Consider the following 17,130-nt stretch of genomic DNA (forward strand, 5'->3'; position numbering starts at 1 on the left):
TAGCTAACTTTATAAGTGAATTGCTGGGCTGCCAATAACCAAGAGAGGAAGCATGAACTCCAGATGTTAAACAATTACTTTGGGAGTTTGAGATATGTAGAGGAATTCAGTGAATCAAAAGAGAACAATAGAGAAGAAATGATTACAACAAAGAATATACTCATCAATTTAATTCATATATTTATTAAACACAGAATAGATGCTTAATAAATATATGAATTAAATTAATGAGAGTGTTCTTTACCCTGAGGGAATTTGCCATATACTAGGGAAGACAGATATACAAAAAATTATAATTCAGGTTAAATGACTGGCAATTTAAGGACCTAGCTACTAGGCCTAAGTCTAGAAATCTAATGTTCTTGACAATGGATTTCTAAATAAAGCAGCTATTTTTTTTTTTTTTGCGGTATGCGGGCCCCTCACTGTTGTGGCCTCTCCCGTTGCGGAGCACAGGCTCCGGAAGCGCAGGTTCAGAGGCCATGGCTCACGGGCCCAGCCGCTTCGTGGCATGTGGGATCTTCCCCCAAGCGCAGGCGCAGGCTCAGCGGCCATGGCTCACGGGCCCAGCCGCTTCGCGGCATGTGGGATCTTCCCGGATCGGGGTACGAACCCGTGTCCCCTGCATCGGCAGGCGGACGCGCAACCACTGCGCCACCAGGGAAGCCCAGAGAAATAACTTTGAGATTATATCTTAGTAGAAAGAGGAAACGTTATTTTTAATAAGGAAAAGATTGAAATATTAAATAAGAGGAAGTAAAGACACAGTAGCTAGCTGCATTTATTCCCCATTCTCACAAGTGATAGAAAAAATATTTTAAAGACGGTTAATACAAATGAAAATGTCTAGAAAATGAAGTGATTAGAATATGTCTTCCACTTATTTGTTGAATTAGAAATTGCAGTCAATTAAACAGCATCTAAGAATGTTCCCAAATCCCGTGTTTTCTGCCAAAAAAAGGATGGTTGAGAGGTGAAGACACCAAAAAATCAGTTACATGAAGAATCAGTAATCCAGTAAATTATTGAGCTAGTGCTATGTACTAGGCAAACCCTGTTCTAGGTGCTGGGGATACAGCAGTAAAAGAAGAGACCAGAAGACAACCCTCCCTGCCTTCTAGGCTTTTATATTCTATGGGAGTCAGATAAAAATCAAAATAATTACAATAGTGTGTTGGTCAGAAGTGTTATGGGAAAAAAATCAAGAAAGCGGAAGTGAGATTTATGTGAGTAGATTTCTTCTATGTTGTATTGAATTGGTGCAGGTCAGGAACAGGACTTTTAGACTTACTTGACTTTGCCTTTAACCAATTATGTGTTCTTGCGTGTAAGTTGCTTGCCATCTCTCAATTTTCATTTTTATAAAATTAATAGATTAAGATGATAGCTATTTTTTATTCATCATTTACTAATGTCGTTTAGTAGACACTGTTATGTACATTAGCTCATTTACTCACAACCATCTTATGAGGTACTATGTATGTAGCGTTGTCTGCATTTGACAAGAGCAAACTCGGGCTTAGATTAAGCAACTGGTTTGAGGACATGCACCTCGTAATGGCAGAGGCCGGCTTCTAAGTCAAGTCTGACTGGTGCTTGCCAGTGTCTTTGGCTAGTACCTCTCACTGTGTTGGTTCCATTGGTTCCTCGAGCCTATGAACTTTAGGACTTTATGAGGGCTTAGGGTCCTCCAGGGTCTTGCAGGGATGCCTGCCTCCGGGTCTGGTAGCAGCCCGAGAACGCGGGGAGGCTTGCAGTTCTGCCGCTGCACTCACCGCGCCTCCAGCCTCCAGCTCGGCCGCTGGCCGCCTGCGGGGAGGAGGGGCCGGCGCCTACCAGTCCCAGCATTCCGCGGGCGCCTACCTTCCCCGCGGAGGTCGCGGTCACGTGGGCAGGGACGGGACGACGTTCTGTTCCGCCGCGTCCGAGGGGTGCAGCTCAGCGTTGTGGAGCAGAAAGAACACGCTAAGGGCTCTCCTGACGTTGACAGTCGACGATTTAAAACCCCGCTAGAATTTGTAAGTAAAATTTGTATACAACTTTTCCATGATTTAATATTTGATCTGATACCTTTTTTTTAAATATCTTTCAGAAACGGCCCTTCCCCACCCCCACCTCCTTACCGCAAAAACCTTAAACGGAGCAGGTTGGAGGTATATTTTTGTTTTGGAGTGAAAAAAGAGAAACAGAATCGTATAACCATTAAACAGAATAAGGTGGGAATAAATGTTTGGTTTGGACTTTGAGACGAGAAGCAGAATTCCTATAAGGTTCATATGTAAACGGGAAACCTACCAGTGCAGGTGTTGATTACTCCCTTTACCTTCATGCTTAACAGGATCCCATCATTCGTCTTTTTAATCTTTATAAGATAGTGTCGGTGTTCCCCCCCGCCGCCCCGCCATCCCTCACTTGCCACCCCTGCCTTTTAGCCTTAATGGTGCTAAAAATAGCGAAGTTTTAAGTTTTAGTAAGACCCTGCAATTACCAATTAATTACATATTATATATGTATTCCCAATTGTATTTCATACCCGGGAAAGTTTACCCCTTTTTCCTTCCTTCAAAAAAGTCTACTCTCTACTTAATCAGTAGTGCTTAATTGTTAGACTTTATACACAGTTACAGAAATAAGTTAATCTGATTCAACACAGTTTCAATTTTACCTGTCTTTAGGTTTTAAAACATTTTATTTTGGATCTATGTGAGAGATCCTTTCCTTGTCTCTGTTAAGAATTAGGGCTGTGGCTCTTATCCATATTTATCACTTTTGTTTTTCAAGCACAGGATTACTATATAAATGATCAGTGGGAAATAATCTAATTTAAAAAGGAACTTACTGGTAGAGGAACTAAAAATGTTCCTGGAAGCCTTTGTGTGGATTAGAACAGTTTGAAAACTGACATTTGCTGTGAAAACTTTGGGAGTCTCTCCTGAGTAATGCTTATTATGCTGAATGCAGAGCCCAGAACTTGATTACCAATTTTACTGCTGGTTTATCGTAACCATAAGTGACTCATTTAAGCTCTTCTTCACTTGTTTTTCTTCCTAGTGTAGAGATAATACTAGCCTGAGAGCTTCTATAATTAACAAATAAAGTAACAAGAATTTAGCTAATTATTTGAGGATTATTGGGTATTTAAATAATGTATAGCGTCTTGTATGTAATTTATTTTTGCGTAGGCGATAATTTTAAACTGTATACCATGGAAATCCACATTTCTCTGAAGTGCCACTTGAATTTCCTGAAGGAAAGTTTGCTGAGAGAAGCCTTGTCTGCTTTATGCTGTTTTTCATTTTTCATTTAGAATTTTAATTGTGTTAAAATTTCGTTAATAGTCTATATTTTATAATGACTACTGTGTCCCACAAGAGATAAGTCAGTATAGTGATTATACTTTATCGTAAGTTTTGCACAGCAAATCAAGCATTTGTGAATAAAGAAAGATGTCTCCAACATTGGTTATGAGCGTAGACTTTGGAGTCAGAGCTGAGTTTGAATTTCTGTTCTGTCACTTTGTGGCTTGGGCAGGTTGCTTTATCTCTCTGAGCCCATTACCTCATCTTTAAAGTGGAGAGTCATAGGGTTATTTGGAATATTAAATGGGTTTAAGGACTCAGTAAGTGGAAACAGTTATTACTAATTGGACTACTTTCAGTGGCACGTGGTTTTGATAATGAAAATAGAAAGGAAGAAAATTCACCAATAATTCTACTACCGGAACAAATCAAATTGTTTTTATTTTTATATACTGTTCTTTAGCTCTTGATCATGGGTGTACATAATGTAAATATAATAACATTTTTGCCAAAAGGCAAATTTAAAACATTAATTTGTAAACTTCTGAGGGTTTTGTTTTAATTATATAAATAGAGCTCTCTGGTTCTGCCTTTATTTTGATCTACTAGTGAAGAAACAGCAGAACTTTCCTTTAGCACAGTGTCCTCTTGCTTTCCCCATTCCGAAAAATAAAACGTCTAGTTTCACTTTTACTTAACAGTTCAAATAATAATAAACACATCCTGAGACTTCTTTTGTGCCCCCATAGCGGTAAGTGCTGCACATTATCACTTTAACCCTCATAATACTTCTTTCATCTGGGTAGTTATTCCATTTTGTGGTTAAGAAAACCAGGGAAATAGGGCAGAGTTCACCAAGTCCGGTGCTGGAGCAGTCATTCAGGCCTAGGCAGTCTGACTTTAGAGGACTGTGCTGCGAGGATTTCATGTTTATAGATTCACTATATGGATGTTGAGTCATATATGTAGGCAGGAGATGGTCCTGCAGGCTGACTTAAACTTCTTTGTATAAGAGTAACAGTATTTGTACTTTATAACTACCATGACCACCACATGTAAAAAAAAGTTTGTAGGAAAACAAGAGTAGGGAAGTGTTCAGTGCCTTAACAGATGAGGCATTCACCTATAGTTTTATTAGTTGTGGCAGTAAAAATATAATTTATGCACAAGTCATTAGTAAATTTTCCAAAAGAAAAAAAAGGTAAATTTTCCCTTTTTTTTATTAGGGATAGACATAGTAAGCATAGGGCTTATAGTGCTGGAAAGCTAACTCTTCTTCATTAAAGCAGTGTTTCGTATTTCTTAAATTTTATAGCGAGCATCAGAATCAGCTGGTGAGCCTATTAAAACAAATTCCTGCACCAAACCCTCAAAGATTCTAGTCTGGTAGATCTGGGGTGGGGCCCAAGAGTTTGCATTTCGAATAGGTTCCCAGGTGATGCTAATGATTTCCAGCTAATGAGTTTAGTAAGGAAACAAATAATAGTGGGGGTTGTCCAATTTGTTGACCCGATGGTGAAACCCCTGTAGCAATGAGCACCCAGCTCTTGTTTTTAAACACTATCCTCTGATAAAAGGAACTTAGGATTTTTTTTTTTTGGGAGAAGTACTTGATTCCAGGTCTGAGTCAGGGAAAATACAAGGTGAGCCTGGAACATCTTGTGGTGTTTGAAATTAAGTAAATGCTCAAAAGGTTTGGGAGCTTGTTGAACGGACATAGGAGGAACTGGAAGGAGCTTGATGGCCAAAGTTGGAACAACCTGAGTAATAAAATGAGTAATGGTAGTACTGGATTTTAACCCCTAGAATAAAGTAAAGTAAGTGGCCATGAGTCCATACTGACATAGTTGATACATAAATAGAATTCAAGAAGGGACAGCTCTTTCTTAGAGAAGAATTCCAGTGAGTAAACATGGTAAAAAGGAAACAAAATCACTATTAGACAAACAGCCGCATAGTAATTATTGCAGATAAAATCTACCTGTAATACTGGTAGGTGAAATTTTGAGGAAAATCAGGGTATTTGCATAGTCTCAAAGTATCTCCCCAATATAATTATTAGCTACAAAGGAAAAATAGTAACTTGACAGTGGAGATACTGTGTTAACCAACTGATTGAGGTTAACATCACCAGTAGTAAAACATACAGACATCATGACCCCAGTGATATGATGCACTGAGAAGGACTCAACATCATTTCTGTGGTGGTATTCTTGCCAAAAATGCATAAACTCTTTATCTTTCTACTCACAAATTGAGGGACATTCTACAAAATAACTGGCTAGTACTTTTCAAAAGTGTAAAGGTCACAAAGACCAGGAAAAGTCACAAGAGATAATTAGAGACAGAAACTGTCACGGATTGGAGACTCAGGAGAATTGACAACTAAGTGCAGTGGTGGATCCCAGATTGGACTATGAAACAGAAAAGGGACATTAGTGGAGAAACTGGTAAAATTCGAGCAGTCTGTAGTTTAGTTAGTTGACTTGTACCAATGTTAATTTCTTGGTTTTGTAACTGTATTTTATGAGATGTTGACTTTAGGAGAAACTGGGTAAAGGGTATAAGGAACTCTCTGCACTATTTTTGCAACTTTTCTACAAGTTTAAAATTAGTTCAAAATAAAACGTTTAATAAAAACATGCTGGCTTCCTGTAGATACTAAAGATGATTAGAGGAGTTGAGCTAAAACTGGGAATCAGTTATGCCACCCACTGTTGGAAATCGTAGCAAACTCTTTGATCTTTGTGTGTTGCTTTTTGCCGCTGCATGGGTCAGCCTAAAGCTGAAATGCAAGTCAAGGGAGTTGGGAGGGAGTAAGGGTAAGAAGGAAAGGAAGACTCTATCCTCAGAAAAAATTTATATCTGAACTGCTCCAGGCATCCAGTCCCTATATAAGAAGCAGTTCCCTAAGAAAGTAAGTGGAGTGCTTTTTGTTTCTAGTTTTTAGTACTTTCTCAACCTCCCTTTCAAAAATATGGAATAAGTACTATTTAGTGAAAACACTGGGAAATGAGTGGGAAATCTTGAAAATAATAATCCTGGCATATTACGACAATGGATATGGTGCAGAGGCGTGGGCAAGACTTAGATACTTAGTTTTCAACACAGATACAAATAGCTGGTACAAGTATATAAATACCTAACTTTGCACTAGGTCTCACTGTTGAAAACTGCATATTAACTTTAAAGGTTTGGCTGCTTAAATTGAAACTGTAGATAGAATTTGAACCATGGACTTTTGTCCATTAGGGCAAAGTAGATTGAAATGCACCAGTAAATTTTTAAACCAGTTGTTCCCCTTTATGGAATGCCAGCAATGCACACACACACCTGTTATGTTTGTCAGTTCCTTTTTTTTTTTTTTTTGTTATTTTTATTTTTGGCTTTGCCGCAAGGCTTGTGGGATCTTAGTTCCCCAACCAGGGATTGAACCCAGGTCCTCGACAGTGAGAGCTCGGAGTCCTAACCACTGGACTGCCAGGGAGTTCCCTGTTTCTCAACTCCTGGGTGACTCAAGATCATATTTTTTGTTTGGCTTATCGATTTTCTTTAAGAGGGAACAGTGTGTGTGCTAAACAGTGTTGAAGATTGTGCCTTCTCTCTGTGATCTCAAGACTGCCAAATTAAAAGTAGTTCCTCACAAAACAGGCTGAAAACTTTTTTCAGGAGCATGTATTTTCATAATATATTTTAAGCAAAGAATTATTTTAGATTATGTGAATTTAAAGAGAAGAGTGATTCTTTTTTTTCATACTCCTTAATCTCCCAACATCTAAATTCAGAACTAGTTAATGAAATATGAAGCTCTTGAGATTTCACTTCGTGTATGAAACTTATCAGAGAAGCTGTCTCATACAAAAAATAGTTTTGATTATTGAGTAGTGTTAGAATAAATTATTCCATGGGAGAAAATATTTAAAATGGAAATGCAAGAAAATTTAGAGCATTTATATTTTTTCTATGTGTCTGTTCTTTTGATTTTATATATCATATGAGGACTTGGCTGAGGCTGAAGTTTAAGTGATATATTTGCCTGGAGAAGTCATCCCAGTCCTGACTCAATCTGAAACTTATATTATCCTATCACTAAAAAAAACAAGAGGGACTTCCCTGCTGATGCAGTGGATAGGACTCCAAGCTCCCAATGCAGGGGGCCCAGGTTCGATCCCTGGTCAGGGAACCAGATACCACATGCATGCCACAACTAAGGAGTCCACCTGTCACAACTAAGACCCATTGCAACCAAATAAATAAATAAATATTCTAAATAAATAAAAAGAACAAGAGAATTTTTGTTTATCAGAGGCAGATTTGAGCTAGCTTACTAACATTAATTCAGGAAATAGCAAAGAATGATACAGACTCAATATTTAGAGATGTTAATTATTTAATATGTATTAAGCTGCCATCATTAGTAGTGTAAATTTCACTGGTTTGAATAGAACTGCATTTTCTGTTTTGATGTTAAAGTGCTTATTTTCTAAATTTTCCTCTAATAAATCTACAGGAAGAAACTTAAATTTACTTTAGTTCTCATACACAAAAAGTCTGATCTGGGAAGTTCCCTGTTGGTGCAGTGCTTAGGACTTGCCACTTTCACTGCCAAGGCCCAGGGTCAACTTCTGGTCGGGGAACTAAGATCCCACAAGCCACGCAACGCAGCCAAAAAAAAAACAAAAAACAAAATCTGATAGAAAATATTTGTGAAAAAAAATTCAGAAAGTTCCAAAAAGCAAAACTTGAACTTGCTGTGCTCTGGCAGCTATTTACATAGCATTTACATTATATTAGGTATTATAAGTAATCTTGAGATGATTTAAAGTGTACAGCAGGATGTGCATGGGTTATATGCAGATACTACACCATTTTATATAAGGGACTTGAGTGTCCCTCTGGTCCGTGCATTTTGGTATCTGTGGGTGGTCCTGGAATGAATCCCCCACTGATACTGAAATATGACTGTGTAGCATTTATGTGGTAGGGAAGCCCTTTAAATTTGTTTTTTGCCCACTGTTGTTGCCTGCAAGGTTCGCTTGAAGATAAGGACATTCCAACTTCTGTGGGCCTTCCTGTATTTCCTGTGATCTCTACAGGCAGTCTTTTGATATCCATCCTTAGCCTTTACCTAAAGCATTGGTTCCAATCTGGATTCCCTGGACATCTGGAAGCTCTGTAAGATTTTTCTCTCTGTATGTATAGTATTTGGCATTGGGCCTAGTACGTGGTGGTTTCCTCAATAACTTAAACAATAGTCAGTTGAGTAATGGTGGTTCCCAAGGTATTTTTTGCATTTCTACCAGCCTAGTGGTAATCATACATTTACCTCAAATCAACCACTTTTGACTTAAGCTAATGGAGTTGAGGAAGGAAACAAATCCAGAATAGCTGAAATCTCTCTGACTTTATGTTATAGGCATTTTGAATATTATCTGTAATTTAAAATATTGAAAATTTCTAAATCAGGGCCATTAACACTAGTTTTTTTCTTGTTTTTATTAGAAGTTCTGATTGGCAGATCTACATGTCTAATTAATAAAATGAGAAAATGAAGTTATTACAAGAATGGCAGTTGTTCAGGGATCCTTCCACATTGAGATCTGGGGAGGGGGGTGCCAGGAATAAAAATTGCCTTTGATAGTAAAATGATTAGGAACCATTCATGCTCAATGGTTCTGAACCATTCCTTTGGGAATCTAAAAGTGTGTACAGTTGACCTTTGAACAACACAGTTTGAATTGTGTGGGTCCACTTACATGCAGATTTTTTTCAACAATAAATATTTCAGTACTACACGGTCTGTGGTTGATTGAATCCGAGGATGCAGAACGATGGCTACAGAGGAACTGCATATACAAAGGGCTGACTGTAAGTTACATGCAGATTTTTGATTACTTGAGGGTTGGTACCCCTAACCCCCACGTTGTTCAAGGATCAGCTGTACTCTCTTTCCAGAAAAAAATGCACATGTGTACATAAAAAATTTTATATGTAATTTCAGGGGATTTAGGACTCCCTGAAATGTATCCTGGATTTTTTCGTGTGAAAGTGGAAAATTATGGGAGAGAGTTTCTCCCACCCCCACTTTAATATAATACACACAATTGAAGAGTATCCTGTAGCTTTGCAAATAGCTTATGAAAGGGTTTTCTAAAACTCAACAGTCACTGCTTCAGAAAGGCAGTGTCTTATAGTGGTTAAGAGTACAGGCTCTGGAACCAATCTTCTTGAATTCAAATACTGATTTCTCTACAAAGACCTGTGTGACTCTGGGCAAGTTGCTCAACCTCTCTGTTTCTTTAACTATAGAGTGGATTATTGTAAGAATTACATGAGTTAATAGATGTAAAATGTATTACATGTATTAGAACAGATAGTGACGCTCAATAAGTATTAGCTATTATTATTAAATATCATTATCTTGGGGACTTCCCTGGTGGTCCAGTGGTTAAGACTCTGCAATTCCACTGTAGGGGGCGCAGGTTCAATCCTTGGTTGGGAACTAAGATCCCCATATGCTCCATGCGCGGCCAAAAAAAAAAAAAAGTATTATTTCAGAGATGGAGTTTTTCTGTTGAATATCTGGCCAAGTGAGGTTCTTTTCCATTAGGTAGCCTAATGGAAAAATTAATTCCATTAATTAACATTAGGTAGGCCTCTTTTACCTTATTTCTTTCCATAGAGATTTTTTTAAATTGAAGTATAGTTGATTTACAATATATTTTCTGTTACTTTATTTCCATGAAGAGATAGTTGCTTCCAATATTCTGAGAAAAAACAAAGATCCTGTCTTTCTGTAGGACTCCTGTTTTCCTCAGTCACCCACTTTGCCTCTGAGCAGAGTAACTGCTCCTGGTCTTCTTGTCCACAGTGTGAAAGTTGGTTTTGCCTATTAACCTCTTTTTCTAGCCCACTGCTATTTTCCACTCTACTCTTTTCTTTTTTTAATTATAAAATATTGAATAGAGATTGGGATTAACATATACACACTACTGTATATAAAATAGATAACTAATAAGAACCTACTGTATAGCACAGGGAACTAACTCTATTCAGTACTCTGTAATGATCTATTTAGGAAATGAATCTAAAACAGAGTGGATATATGTAGATGTATAACTGATCCACTTTGCTGTACACCTGAAACTAACACAACATCGTAAATCACCTGTACTCCAATAAAAATTAAAAGTTAAAAAAAGTAAAAATGAAGACAGAAGTAGAAAAAAATAAAATATTGAATAGAGATTATGTAAACTATTATGATGCATTCTTGTACCTCCAACCATTCAAAGAAAAAATGTTTACAATTATCTTTGAAATACTCTGTATGCCTTTCCCAATCCCATTCCCTTCCCCATCAAAGGTAATAGTTATCCTTGTACTTATCCTTTTCTTTTTAGCTTTATTGCATTTATTCCTAAGCAATATATTGAAACTTTATGTAAATGGAAACTATATAAGAGAGTATGTGTGTATTCTTCTGCTACTTGCTCTTTATATTTCAGCTCAATATTCTTGAGTTTCATCTATGTCTGTGTGGGACTATCTCAATTTTTTTAATCCATTCTACTGTCTTGGACATTTTGGTTGTTATTTTGCTGTTATACAAAGAATTACCATGAATATTTTTATTCATGTTTTTAAATAAACGTGTAATTTTCTCTAGGGTAGTTACCTGAGACTACTCTCAGGTAATTACTGAGTTACAGGAAATGCACATCCTCAGCTTTACTTGATAATGCCAAATTAATTCCAAAAGTGGTTATACTAATTTATGCTCCTAGTGTTAGGGTATAAGGATTCAAATGACTCTATAGTCTCATTATTTATTCATTCAAGAAATGTTTATTGGGTATGTACAGCAGTAAATAAAAACAAAACACCCTACTCTTGGAGTTTAGGTTTTAGTAGAGACAAATAGCTAAAATATTTAATATCAAAATGGTACATGTTTTATGGGAAAAAAAAGTAAAGAAGAGAAGGGGATACTGTCTCACTGCTGTCAGAGCCATATGGGGATTAGAGACTATAAGAAGATGAAGTATAACCAGGAAGCTCTGGGCTCCATGTGGTGATTGACATAAAAAGAGGTACAGGTATGATGAGATTGGTTGGTCCTCAGGCTTTCAAGCAGATAATGGTAGTGAAGCTTGTGAGGGTGAGGGGGGGTGGCGGGGTAGTTTGAGAATCTTGCCAGGAGTATTTTCAGGAAGGAATGAGTTAGGAGGCTGGTAATAGGTGATCTTATTCTGAGCATTTAGTGCTTTGGAGCCCTGTTTTGATTCCCCTCTTGCCCATTGTGGTTTGGAGGATGAGGGGAGGGGTGGTCTTGTCCGGAACATATGGAACACTAGATTGCTCTTGATTCAGGAATACTTGGAGCTCTAGTGCTTGCTTAACTCTTGAAGATGGAGAAATGAAGGTTGGGGGAAGGCCATCCTTCATTCTGAGCATTTGGAGCTTAGGGAATGGAGCTTTAGCCAACAGAGATGTGGAGTTTGAGGGGAGGGTAGTCTTGCCTAGAGTATATAGAGCCCACATTGTCAAACTTGTTAATTTTTGCCAGTCTGGTGGATGTGAAATACAGTATCTTGTTATGGTTTTAATTGAATTTCCCCTTTTCTTTCTAAAAACCCAAAATTCTATACCTTTTCAATGTCAGACTTAGTCATATAACTTTACTACTAACTTCTGTGATAAACCCCACAATCATGTGGGTTTTATTCATCATCTTATTTGTTTCATGTACTAGACACCCAAGATTTCCCAGTTCAACAACTGAAACTTTTACTGTAGTGGCTCTTGACAGTAGACCCTCAGGGAAATCTGTTATACCCTATGTTGTCACCACAAAGGTCAGGAACCCTACTTTCTGTTCACTCTGCCTGAGGAGCTGAATTGGTAATCTTCATGCATACTTTGTCACCTAACCTCAAAAAACACATCAGTGTATCTACACTGATTCTATCCCACCCCATCCGGGGCTCCCATCAGACTGTTGACCCCAGGTTGCAGCACTGGCAGAGGCTGCTCTTCAGTTGTGTTTTAAAGTTGCCATTTTAAAATCTGAGAATCACGGCTGCTATTGATAGTCTGTAAGGAAAATGCTTTGGCTGATCACAGCTAAGGGTATAACTCCCTCTGCTTTTCAGGCTATATCTTTTTTTTTTTTTTTTTTTTTTTTAAATACCTGCTTCAATATGTGAAAAGTATTTGCCCTCATTCACAATAAAATAAATGTAAATTTAAAATCGAGCTGACATTTTTTATCTTTCCAATTGGCAAAATTCACAAAATTTGGTAATTTCCTCTCTTGATGAGGGCACACCAAATATATGAGTGGATATGTGAGTGTGTGTGGAGTGTGCAAATCATCTTCCTTCGTGGAGGACAGTTTGACAATAGCTACGTTGATTGCAATAGGTACAAAATCACAAGAGCAGATGCTCTCTGACATTCAACCCACTCGTTCAAATTTTAGGTATATATCCTACAGATATATTTGCCCAGGTGGGAAATAGAGAAATGTACAATTATTCATTGTAGCATTATTATTATTATTTTTTTTGGTACGTGGGCCTCTCACCGTTGTGGCCTCTCCTGTTGTGGAGCACAGGCTCCAGACGCGCAGGCTCAGCGGCCATGGCTCACGGGCCCAGCCACTCCGCGGCATGTGGGATCTTCGTGGACCAGGGCACAAACCCGTGTCCCCTGCATCAGCAGGCGGACTCTCAACCACTGCGCCACCAGGGAAGCCCCAGGCTATATCTTTATACAGTTTTAACACTCACATCTTCCCCAGTGTCCCTTAGTGCTCTCACAGGATCAGGCCTCAGAATTCACAAAAGAACACTGGAGAAAGGCAGACTATATATTGTGCTCTGGTGATCTGTGGCACTTCCTAGGTGCGTGTCTAGTTGTTCCGTGCATCCTGCTCTACCCTACCTTGTTTACTTGTTACATTCAGTGTCATGAAGGAGTACAAAGATGATGAAAGCATCTGTAAATTCCAACTGATTTAGTATATATTTTCCAAGAATAGCTCAGGACTGTGCCTTAATTGCCTTCTTAAACTTAAAATGCATATGAGCCTATAAAGGCAGATGTGGACAATGAGACATGTCCCTTGTGTTTTCTTTTTCAGCCTTCAAAAGGATTTCATCCAACTTCCTATGGTTAGTTATTAAGAATATTATCTAATAATTTTGTAAGCTTTTCCCTGCAAGGATTGAAGTCTGTTTTAGAAGGCTGTCACCATTGTTAATGTTATCCCACCCATTATGGGAGAACTATATATACGGCACCCATTTCACAGAAGAGAGACAAGAAATCTCAAAGTTTTACCACATTAAACATGATTACACAGACTTTATTATTCCCAAAGTTCCAAAGGAGTAGGAAAAAGAAATATATAGTCCTAAAAAAAAAATTAAGCTAATACAAACCTTAAATGAACCAAAATCCTCCCTGTTGCCCAATCAAGCATAAGAATAACTCCCAACAGATAAATTGGTTTGAACCCATATGAAGTTGTTATGGGGAAACCCATGAGACAATTCTCATCCAAATGCATGTTTCTAATAATATTGTGAGCAACTCAAAGCCCATATGAGTCGTCTGAAGTTTTATTATTTACAGGTATGTGAAGCATTCCCAGACCCTTCAACCAACTCAACAGCAGCTACTTCCCTGTGACTGAGTCCTGATTAAGGTCCTCCCAAGAAAGACTTCATTGGATCCACGCTCAAGAGGACTCTGCCAGGTTTTCCTGACCCCTCTACATCACTATAAAGTGCCAAGGCCTTAAGACTTGGGTACGTGTATTACAACGGCAAGAGTGCCAGCGCCCACCAAAGACCCATTGGACCTGTCAGCTCCTCTGTTTCACCAAGCAGACATAATAACTTACCAGCAAAGCAGAGTAAGCCAGATGCCTCTGCATGATACCACCAGCTGATAACACACAAGAAAAAATAATTAACTTAGACTAGAACCCTATCTTTTCTTGAGAAGCTGGGATTTAAAGGAGCTATTCTGAGATCTGTGCTGCTTGTAAGTGACTGATAACATAGACTGGATCAGTCCCTGAGTTCAGAGACTGGGTTGCAAGTGAGTGAAAAATAGACAACGAAATCTTGAAGAATTGCACGGAGGTGCAAGCCAAATTTTACCCTCTCCAAGTAATGGTGGTTGGACTGAGAAAGTGCTAAACCAAACCTGTAATAGGACTGGTTGTTTGGGTGTCTCTCTATCATCGTTGCCTCTTACAGTTACATTGCTTTCTCTGTTGTCTCTCTAGGTCCCAATGTTCTCAGATAATTCACATTGCCCTGACTGTGGACAGCAATGGTTCCCTAGTTTAGAACTAGGCCATTGGTTGTACCAAACTGAACTGGTTGAGAATGAATGTTACCAAGTATTCTTAGACCGTATTAACAGAGCTGATTATTGCCCTGAGTGTTATCCTGATAATCCTGCTAATAGAAGCCTTGTTCTTCCTTGGTCTTTCCCACTTGAGTGGGCTCCCCAAAATCTTACCAGGTGGACCTTTGAAAAAGCTTGCCACCCATTTCTTCTGGGTCCTCCACTGGTTAGAAAAAGGATACATGACTCTAGAGTTGCTGGGTTTAACCCTGCATTACAGTTAATCCTGACCAGAACAGACAAAACCTTGAACAAAAAACTTGGCCAAAGCAAATAACTTCTGAAACAGTCAAAATCATGGAGACTCTAGAGGGTTTTGTACTAGTAGCCCAAGGAAGATGGAAAAATGACTCCTTTCTATATCTGATCCAGACTGTCACTACTCTGGGAAACTGCTTAAATTGTTGTTGGATCTGCTTCCAGGGTCTGTGCATCTCTTCTTCAGCATGAATTTAATCAGTATTCCAAGCCAGATTGTTCATCTAGAACCTGACTAATCCATATTTCCTATGTTTTGGAATTAGCTTACTCCTAAAAATCTTCACAGCCTAATTACTGACGTTATTATGACATGGTAGTCCTGGAGGAGAAGCCCCATACTGTGTGTACTTTCATTATATTCTAGTGAAAACTTTTGTGGGAAAGCATCCTTGTAGCTGAATTCTAGATTATTCCAGTAAAACAACTAGACATTTTAATAATAAACTATATTCTAAATTCCACCTCTTAAATATTAATCAGTGATAATTATATATATATATAAAATTTATTCATATATAACCATTTATTCATCATTGGCTCTATTTAGCTCATCCTCAGTGTGGCTATGACGTTATCCATAACTGGTCACTGTCAGAGAAATCACATTCAGTCAGGCAGCACCTATATAGGTGACAATAAAAACATGCAGAAATGCCTCTGTCTACACCTCCTTGGCTCTACATAAGCAAGGACTATCCTGTCTTTGTGGTGACTGAACTTAGAATGTCCTCCCCTGGCAATGGAAAAATACCTGTCCTAGGAGACAGGTGACGAAAAGAGTTACCCAACTTGACTGCATATATATTATGAACAGTTTAGGGGAAGCATTTTTCTTAGAACTAAGGTCTTACCTGACATTGGCCTCATTCTGGCCTTCACTTGTTCATAAGAATCATGAAACTAGAGTTCAGGTTAAGAAACTTAGAAAAAGCAGTTGAAAACATCTCAGAGGCCACTGAACAATTTAAAAATTCCACTTAAGATTCTAGATAAGCCAGTGCTCGTGTAGCAACTCAACAATGTTCTCAAGGCCCCAGGTTCTTGCTATCTTTCCCCTCTGGGATCTTTAGCATATTGGCTTTTTGTCCTCATAGTTCTCACCGAGTACAATGTAGCTTGTTGCCGCTTCAGACATTTCAATCCCAATCAAAGGCTGGAAGTAAGGAGCAAAAAGCTTTCTCCTTTCAAGTCTGTGTCTTTTATTTGGGAAGAAGATCTTTCTCAAAAGTCCCTCACAGATTTTTTCTTACATCTCATTACAACAAGGATTTTTCCTTACGTCCTTGATTCACAAAGGAGCCTGGGAAACCTGGCAGAGGGGAATGGAGTTGCACTGCCTGGGTAGGACACGTTGTCTCCCCTAATAAAATCAGGGCTCTTTTAGGAAGGAAGAAGTAAGGAATGAATGGCTGTTTGTATGCAACAAATCATGCCTGCCACATGTTAAAAAGTCACTTGTTAGTCTGCTTAAAGAATGTACCCCAGAGATCTGCCCTGTATCTGCCTTATGTCTGTCATGATGGAAGTTCTCTTCTGTTCTATTGCTGAATAAACTGTGTGGACTGCTAAATTGAGTGAAGACTAATTAGTTTATCATTTACCATTGGTTAAGAACTACACTATCCTAAAGCTCTTTCTAAAAAGTGAAAATTTACTTTGAGGTATTGCTTTTGAGTGTGGTGTTATGATCAGTATTATTGTCTCCTAAACTTTTTCAGACACATACCAAAAAACACTACATATGTGCAATTTTAAATATCGGCAAAATAGAGAAAGGGTCTTTGTTTTTGTTTTAACCAATCTCATTCTTAAATAGTAAGGACATATTAAATGGATTTATACAATTGGTTTTCAAATCAGTGCCTGGGTGAGCTTGTCAGAAATGCAAATTTTCCGATCTTACAGAAATTTTTATTCCTTAGATTGCTTGTGGGGCCCAGGTAGCTACATTTTACAAATAGTGCCTCAGGAGATTCTTATGCAGGTACTCTATGAACTATACTTTGAGAAATATCATAGCAGCATATCCAGGGTATTTAGTTATCTGGCTTAAAAGAATAGGAACTGAGGGCTTCCCTGGTGGTGCAGTGGTTGAGAGTCCGCCTGCCAATGCAGGGGACACGGGTTCGTGTCCCGGTCCGGG

General features: G+C 38.4%; 1 protein-coding gene across 1 annotated transcript; it reads left to right on the plus strand.

Moving 5' to 3' along the window:
* Nucleotides 1–1,899: 1,899 nt before the first annotated feature.
* On the plus strand, nt 1,900–16,557 carry TOR1AIP2 (torsin 1A interacting protein 2). Its single transcript, XM_007448519.1, has 2 exons — nt 1,900–2,018; nt 13,941–16,557. The coding sequence occupies exon 2, from the start codon at nt 14,608–14,610 to the stop codon at nt 15,001–15,003; it is 396 nt and encodes a 131-aa protein (XP_007448581.1). The 5' UTR covers nt 1,900–2,018; nt 13,941–14,607; the 3' UTR covers nt 15,004–16,557.
* Nucleotides 16,558–17,130: the final 573 nt, after the last annotated feature.

Source organism: Lipotes vexillifer, unplaced genomic scaffold, assembly GCF_000442215.2.
Source record: "Lipotes vexillifer unplaced genomic scaffold, Lipotes_vexillifer_v1.1 scaffold76, whole genome shotgun sequence".
NCBI classification, from domain to species: domain Eukaryota; kingdom Metazoa; phylum Chordata; class Mammalia; order Artiodactyla; family Lipotidae; genus Lipotes; species Lipotes vexillifer.

Excerpts from the sequence above, each read along its gene's own strand:
- TOR1AIP2 (XM_007448519.1), top strand. The coding sequence starts at position 14,608 with ATGTTCTCAGATAATTCACATTGCCCTGACTGTGGACAGCAATGGTTC.